Source organism: Limulus polyphemus, unplaced genomic scaffold (genome assembly GCF_000517525.1).
Source record: "Limulus polyphemus unplaced genomic scaffold, Limulus_polyphemus-2.1.2 Scaffold5725, whole genome shotgun sequence".
Lineage (NCBI taxonomy): Eukaryota > Metazoa > Arthropoda > Merostomata > Xiphosura > Limulidae > Limulus > Limulus polyphemus.
Genome location: NW_013671335.1, coordinates 22946 through 31391, shown reverse-complemented (window position 1 = coordinate 31391; position 8446 = coordinate 22946). Strand labels below are relative to the sequence as shown.

At 35.8% G+C, this 8446-nt stretch overlaps 1 protein-coding gene across 1 annotated transcript in view; it reads right to left on the bottom strand.

Moving 5' to 3' along the window:
• Window positions 1–8446, bottom strand: part of LOC106472910 (abnormal spindle-like microcephaly-associated protein homolog) — a 37516-nt gene that overhangs the window by 10132 nt on the left and 18938 nt on the right. The window contains exons 15-20 of the mRNA XM_013933582.2: window positions 7764–7837; window positions 7295–7495; window positions 5853–6047; window positions 2030–5628; window positions 909–1197; window positions 413–562 (exon numbers count right to left, since the gene is read on the bottom strand). Of these exons, the coding sequence (XP_013789036.1) occupies window positions 413–562; window positions 909–1197; window positions 2030–5628; window positions 5853–6047; window positions 7295–7495; window positions 7764–7837 (4508 nt within the window). The remainder of the gene's footprint in view (window positions 1–412; window positions 563–908; window positions 1198–2029; window positions 5629–5852; window positions 6048–7294; window positions 7496–7763; window positions 7838–8446) is intronic.

Sequence of the window (8446 nt, the reverse complement as noted above, 5' to 3'; positions counted from 1 at the left end):
TTACGTAAGTTTACCCGTTTCCCTAAAACCCTAAAACTTACTACTACTAAAAACTAAAAATACTACTTACTTACAACAAACAGTAAAGGAACGACTCAGATCTTCACACACACACACACAAACAAATTCTAAAATGAAATGCCCAAAGAAAAAAATAAAATCGGGGCTTAACACAAAATTTTCTTCAGTTAACTATTTTCAAGTATTTAGGTTGAAAAACTGTAATGCAATGTGGAAGTTATGGTAGTTTACATGCGGGTTTTATTCCCAAATTTCTGCAGTCGTATCACTTTTTTTTCCCCACCCTTTCTTGGAAATGTGTACAGACCTTTATACTTCATGCATAAAAAAAATAGTGCCCAATTACTCTAACCAATATGAACATTTATCTTTAAAAACTAAGATTACTAGCCTGAATAATAATGACTGCATTCAGTTGTTTCTTGGCCAGCCTGAAGGTTAATATTCGCCGATAAAATCTTTGAATTCGTATAGCCGAGAGATGATGTAATACCATGGTAACAAAACATTCAACTTTGACAGCTCTTGCAACGTATAAAGCCTATAATTTAGGTAAAGAAAACACATGATCGTTATTCATGATGTTAACACATTCAGTTATAATACAAAATACCAACAGTAATAAGTAATTCATTACTTCAGAAAGCTTTAACATAAACACTTAACTCTGTAAGTAAACCAATCATTCTATTCAGTCAGCAAGTCCATACTGACACATTTCTTCAGTTATTAATCTAAACATTACAATCAGTTCTATCACTTTCCCTGATAAGTGGATGGAAAATTCAGACGTTAGATACATAAAAACATTCATTTACGAGTGTCTTAAAACCATGCAAGATATTTGAAAAAAAAAACTAAAACATCAAACCCAACAGTTTACTTACGTCCAGGTGTTTTCGAGCCAAGAAACCACGAGCAGCTGCTTGTAGTTTTACTGTAATCTCGTGCTGCTGCTTCATCCGAAGAAAATGCTGGCGTTGCAACCAGCCACGTGCCCTGGCCTGAAGTAGTAACACTAGCTGACAGGTTTTTAGACAGCGTTTTCTGATCAGAGCTCTTTGGTACCATCTCTGAATCTTAATGGCTGCTTTTAGCCTTGTAACTTGTCGGCGTACCAACCAACCTCTTGTAGCTGCCTGAAGCTTTACTGTGTTGGTTCGTAATCTTTCAAACCTATAACCATTTTCGAAAGTTATTTCCTACACACTGTTGATTACAGTTTGTGTAATACATGCAACTGTGCGGGAGAAGAATTCAAAAGAATGACAAAATTTTTACTAAAATACAAAAGTTTGAAATATTAAATTGTATAGAATATTAATAAGTGAGAAACAAATTAAATAACATTTGATACCACAAACACTTTTACAGTGGAAATATTTTTTTTAGCAATTAAAACGACGCCATTTAATCCCAAAGGAGTGGGAAATCACTAGGCATTGTAAGATTTGTTGTTAATCACAAAATGGCCTACTTCTGTGGGCTGAAATGTTGATTTTAATTGCTTGAAATAAACATTTACACTTTAAAGCTGTTCTTGATATCAAAGTTAATCGCCTAGTGGGATCCTCATCTCTTAATGTTCTTAAATTATTAGTTATTACTATTACTTGACTGTGAAATTTTAAATACAAATATTTAATAGTTTTACATTCAATTTTCTACTGAAAAATTATTAACAGAAGAGAACATGTACATCTAAATCTGAGATGTTTTAATTAAATCAGTCTTTTCGCATCTATCCAAATCTTGATACATAAAAAATAAATAAATTGGTTAAATGAAGCACTAAAGTTTTCAATTAAGTTCTGATGACCTATCTTAACTTATTAAATTTTTTCTATTAATTTTTGTATTTTATGGGATGAAATTCAGTACACACTGCTGAATTTTTACAAAATGTGTTGGTTTTATAGAATCAGAGATTAAATAAAAAATTCAAGTAAATTTAGTGAATTATTCTCAAATGATATTAACTACGTTGGTATACACAAATATGACAAACCTAATCTTTTGTGTTCTATTCTCAAGTATTCCCCGAAACCAACGCTGAATTACAATAACAGCTTGTCTCTGGAGAAGGAAATGCTGTCTTTGTTTTTGCCCTCGATAAGAGGCTTGAATATAAACCACATGATTTCTAACAACTTGAAATCTTTTTCTGTATTTTCTTCCTCTGAAGCATGCTTGAATGATCACCACACTCCTTCGAAACTCAAGATAGCTTTTTCTGACTTCTTTTGCTAACAACCAGCTTCGAAAGTATTTCTGAATTTGATATATTGCCCTGAGCTTCTTTTGGTATTTTCCCCGAGTCAGTACCATACGGTACCAAGACTGTAACTTCACTGCCGAGGATCTCATTAGTAAGAATTTCTTTCGCACCATGACACAGCGTACGACTGACTGAATGATACGTGCAGAAGTCACGGTTTTTGTAATTCTCCTTGCCACGTAGCCTCTGTAAGCACTTTGAATAATCACGACACTCTGACGAACTTGCAAGAATCGCTGATGATGCAACCTGCATTGTAACTTGGCTTTCCATCTTTGTTGAAGAAGTATTGTTGCCTTTTTCAACTGAAGGAATTGTTTTCTTGCCCTATATGTCCTATATGCAGCCTGTAGTTTGGTAGCAGCCTGACGATTACGACCAAGTGTTTTCCTCACAAGGTAGCCTCGCCAACAAGCCTGCACCCTAATGGATGCATTACGTAACAAGTGGTACTTTCTATACTCAGCTCGTCCAGAGAGCTTTGCTTTAAACTTCTGCTGAATAAATATAACTGCACGATACATCTGTAAAAATTCCTCTCTCTTTCTCATTCCACGGACATACTTTTGTAAAGTAACACAAGCAGCCCTGATTTCAAGAAACTTGTGTCTTGCTACAAACATTTTCATGTAGGACTGAATTATAATGGAAGCCTTATGTTCTTGCAATTTGTTTCTGACTAAGTATCCCTTAAACCAAGCCTGTACCAATGTGGCAGCTTGCCTCTTCCTCAGAATTTTCTTTTTGAGTTTCTGGACGATTGTAACGACAGTCACAAGCTTTTGAATCCTGATGAACAATCTTTTTCTTCTCTGAAAGTCCTTTCTGGCAAGAGATCCCCTGATGCATCTCTGAATGATTACAGCTGCATGGTGTTCTTTCTTCAGGCGCTGTCTTACCTGGTACCCTCGCCAAGAGCTCTGGATTACTAATACAGCTTTCTTCATTACTAAGTAATGTTCTAATTCCCTTCTTCCATTCAGAAAAGCTCTGATATTAGTTTGGAGTATCATGATCGCTCTTTTTTTTGCAATGTATCTCTTTCTCTCTTGATGTCCTCTATAAAAAGCTTGAATTGTTATGGCACCATCACGTTTTTGTTTCAATGTTGATCGAAGCTTCCAACCCCTATATGCTGCCTGGATTGTTATCACAGAATTTTTCAAGCTCAAGTAGAAAGCTTTATCTTTCTGTCCCATCAAATATGCTTTGATAAATTTCTGTAAAACTACTACTGCTTGTTTAAGTTTAAGGAAAGACTTGCGATCTAAGTATCTTCTGAAGCAAGCCTGAATTCTTGTAGCAGCAAAGTGCCACTGACGGACTTCTTGCCGAACTCTCCAGCCTCGGTAAGCTGCTTGAATTGTAACGACTGCAGTTTTAACCCTGTGAAATTCTTGTTTTGCTGACCTACCAGCCTTGACAGCTCTGTATCGTCTTTGTAGGGTGATGACTACTTGCTTCAGTTGAATGTAATTTTTCCTAACCAAATATTGTCTGATGCATGCTTGCACTGTCACAATATTATTGCAGTACTTCTGCAGTAAGCGTCTACATATCCACCCACGAACCCAGGCCTGTATTGTTAGAATAGCTCCCTTAGTGATATGGTACTGTAATATGGTTCTTTTCCCCAAACTCCAAGCACGGTAACGACGCTGGATTATCACTGCTGACCTTCGCATTAACAGATAATCACTTCTCTGCCGAAACATTCTATACTGAGCTTGGATCAAAACACATGCACAAGACTGAATTTCGATTTCTTTCCGGACCCTCCAGCCACGGACTCCAGCTTGCAGAGCGATAGTAGCTCCTCGAACAATTAAATAACGTCTACGATAAACCTTGGCTAGTTTCTTGGCTCTGTACCTTTTCTGGAGTACAAGAGTGGCTTGTTTTAAATGTCTAAACCTTTTTCTGACTAGAAATCCTCGTACCAGCTTCTGGATCTTTCTAGAAGCTGCCTGAAGCTCTAAATAACATTTCCTGGCCTTAATCATTCTAAACTGTGCCTGCAGGATGATTGTGGCTTGTTTTAAATTCAAGAAATACCTCCGAATTTCCTTTCCATACTGCCAAGCACGCACTCTTTTTTGCAGTTTGTAGATAACCAAACAAAGTTCCATGTACTGTGATCTTTGTTGGTACATTCGCACACAAGCTTGAATTTTTGTCGCAGCTTTCTTTTGCATACAGTAATCTCTCTTTTTAGTGTATCCTCGATATGTAGCTTGGATGAGAATTGCTGCATTTCTTTTCAGAAGATACTTTTCTCTCTCTCTTCGACAGTTTAGTGTAGCAATGCGTCGATCTTCTATTCTCTTAACAGAATTCTTGATCAACAAATATTGCCTTCGTGCAATAAAACCTTTCATTCTGGCTTGCAAAACCACTGCAGCTTGTCTATAAGCCAGGAATTCTTTTCTGGCTTTCTTCATTCTAACTTGTGCTTGTACTTTAACCACTAGTTTTCGGAGTATGAGGAACTTCAGCCTGTCTTTGTTTCTTGCCACCGTGGCTTTAATATGTTGCTGCAGAACAACTGCTGCATGCCTCACCCGAATAAAACTCTTCCTAGCCATTAACATACGAAAGTAACTCTGCAACTTTATTACGGCCAACTTCTGGGTCAGGTACTTCTTTTGGAGAAGGTAGGACCTGATATGAGATTGTAATATGACAACACTTTTTCTTAGGGCAAGAAAATCCTGCCTAACCTTCTGTCCTGTCTTAGTGTCTCTCCACCACTTCTGAAGACAAATTGCTGCCGTTTTTTGTTTTTTAAAGGATGTTTTCATCAAATAACTTCTTACATGTGCTTGCAGTATAACTGTAGCTTTTCTCTTGACCACAAAACTTTGTCGGATTTTCTTTGTCTTGTACCATCGTTGTATGTCAATTGCTGCATGACGAGTTCTCAGATAAGCCATTCTACACTGCTGGCCTTGAAGTCTGGCTCTGATGACACTTTGAAGTCTACAAACAGCGGCACGGATTTGATGGTATTTCATTCTAGCTAACCACCCTTTCACCACAGCTTGAATGACAACAGCTGCCCGTTGCTGTCTTTCAAGCCTTTTCCTGGTTAACCAACCACGGACAAGAGCTTGGATGGTGATGACAGAACTCCTCATACAGAGATATTCTTTTCTCTGAGCACACCCTATTAAGTGGGCATGATATTGGCTTTGGATTGTTTTAACAGCCAATTTTAATTTCAAGTAAGATTTCCTCGCCTTCCAGCAGCGGACATACTTCTGTAAGGTAACGGCAGCAACTGATCTGCTCTTCATTTCCTTTCTTGTTCTGAAGCCTCTGTAAGCAGCCTGGAAAGAAACATGCAAGATATCAGAAAATGTATGTGACGTAACTTTACACTAGTTACATAAATTTCCTCCGTTGTTTAGATGCAGGTGTATCAAAACCTCATTATTTATACAATAGAAACATAACATATGTCACATTTTTGTCTCTATTTACAGGAAAAGATACTTGCATTTTACATTTAGCCTTAATTAAGTACTATCTATCACAACATATCAGAACAAACCTGAATAATAACTGCCATAAGCTGTTGGTGCTGGTATAGTTTTTCTAGCTGTAAGCTTTGCAACTGTTTCCTGGCTACGAAACATTTAAAGGCACACTGGATTATGGTTGCTGCCCTGTTTCGTTTGGTCAGTTGTTGCCGGTGTAGAAACTTGCGAACAGCTCTCTGAATAACTGTTGCAGCTTTGATTTTGGCCTGCAACATAAAGCATAACATTATCAAACAATGCAAAATACTGACAACACATATCAATATAAAACAAAAGTACTACATACTCTAGAAATAGTTTGATTAGTTAAACTTATCACTGTTAGAAATTAATTATAAATAAAGCATGCACGTCGTACGCTTAAACAGCTGAACTGGAATAAATGAGTTGTTGCTAATGCATAATTTTCACAATATTAGGAAAAAAAAAGTTTCAGAATACCATGTAACCATATAAAATACTTTTTTTAATTTTTGAGTCAATTTGCATCACATAACTAATAATTTGTAACATACTTTTCTTAACCAGACTTATACAGGTTAATAAGTAATAATAATGGAATCTTGACCATACACCATTTATTTGTGAGCCGCATGCCACTGGCATCAAGGCTTTTTGGTTAACGCCATAGCTCGTCACGTATGTAATATCCAAAATACTCTATGAAAAGGCTACCTATATAAGTCACTTATAAAGTCAATAAAGATTTGTTAAAAGTATTATCAGTGTTCCTGTGATGCAACATAGCACACGGAAGATAATCTACGGATCACATATAATAGGCACAAAATGCATTATGTGCCATAACTTCTGGTATTTGTCTTAAGATAATATTTTTGCTGATATAAAGTGGATTTGTTCTTCACGTTTTAATTTTTAGGTGTCCAGTTTCGTATTAAAATATACATTCTACATCTCGTAGTTCCCGTGTCAACTCTGCAATAAGATGTTTCCTACATCGAAGAAAGATCTTTTTTAAGATTCCCCAGACGATTGTGGGGGAGTCAAGAAGGAGGGTACTCAAATTAATACCACGAAATCAATACGAGCGAGAGAGAACCGTCTTATGAGGTACATCGAGCTTTATTACAGATGTTCCATATATGTCACAATCTTAAACTCCACAGAAAGCAACATGCATTAGGCACTCTCTTACTGGAGATATCTCTTTTTTGGTTATCCATACCGGCACCATAACACGTAATACGCACTCCCACCCACCCCCAATAATTCTCACGTTGTTTAAAATCTACCATAAAATATCAAGACATTTCACAAAATTTATTATTTTTTGATATCCTGTGTATAAATAATCATTCTATCAAAAGAAAACATGTTTGACATCGTAACATCTGCTATTAGAAGAAAATGAAATATCATACTAAGATTTACATATTGTAACTTAAAAAGACAAGCAATGTTGAAGAGCATTAGTGTAAAGAACAGAACAGACCTTCCTTTTCGCTTCTTCCTGCCTAATTTGTCTCCTCTTCCATGCAAGTTGTAGGATTCGGGCAGCACGAATTTCTTCGCTGAGATCAATCAGTCGTGCACTAAGGTATGTCACCAGGGTGATGACCACTTTCTCATCAGGAATGGTGTTAGACATATCTGTTGGTTTAGTCAAAATTGGAATACCTCCAAGCTCTTGCATCTAAAATGAGTTAAACTTTCTAAAACACTGGATTTTCTTAGAACCTGTTAATCAAACTATAATTGATTAGTAAACCAAACATGGGAAAATTAAATTCCTGTTTTGTTTTTACTAAAAAATGCCAATTTTATCATTTCTTCCAGAAAAATATTCAAATCTACGTGATTTGCACTATATAATAATGTTCTTAATACACCGTGCTTTTACATAATTTATCTTGATCATACGAATAAACAGATAACAAACAATTCGAATCTATTTGACTCACTTTATCGAATGCTAGTTTTAGATTCTCTCTTTCATTGGCTAGTAGTTTTTCCATCTTGTGAGACATTGTACCACCTGTTTCCATAGAGATAGAAGGTTAGTTAGAGCAGTATACTGTCTGTGTGTGTGTGCAAAAACAAACTGTCAATATGAGCTGAAGATAACCAAATTTATGTTGTAAAGTAGCACAAGTGTCGAAGAGCCAGATTTACTTATGTTATATTTATAACTTTGAACTACAGACATATTTTATACCACTCACAGCCAACTTCATGACTGGTAATTGTGACATCAAAATCAGATTCTAAATTATAATTCTCTACTAGAAACAACCATCTTAAAATTAATAAAATTATTATTCATAGATTGTTATCACTTAACAGTGACAGTATTCAATTCTACACTGAACAAATTAACTTTTTATACTGGTTAAGTCTTCACAGTCCACCTAGAGAGAGAATGATGTTCTCAGATTTATTCAACAAAGAAAAAAAAAAGGAGCCATTTTCATGTATTATGACATCAACTTGTTCTTTCACAACAAGATTTCAAGGAGGTAACTTGAGTCTTTAGTCTGCTCGAAATGTCACATTTTTTAGACTCAAATACAACTTGATAAAATTATTTTGGAATTCTATGGTATTGATATAGTAATTTATGATTTTATTGGTTATTTCAAATGTA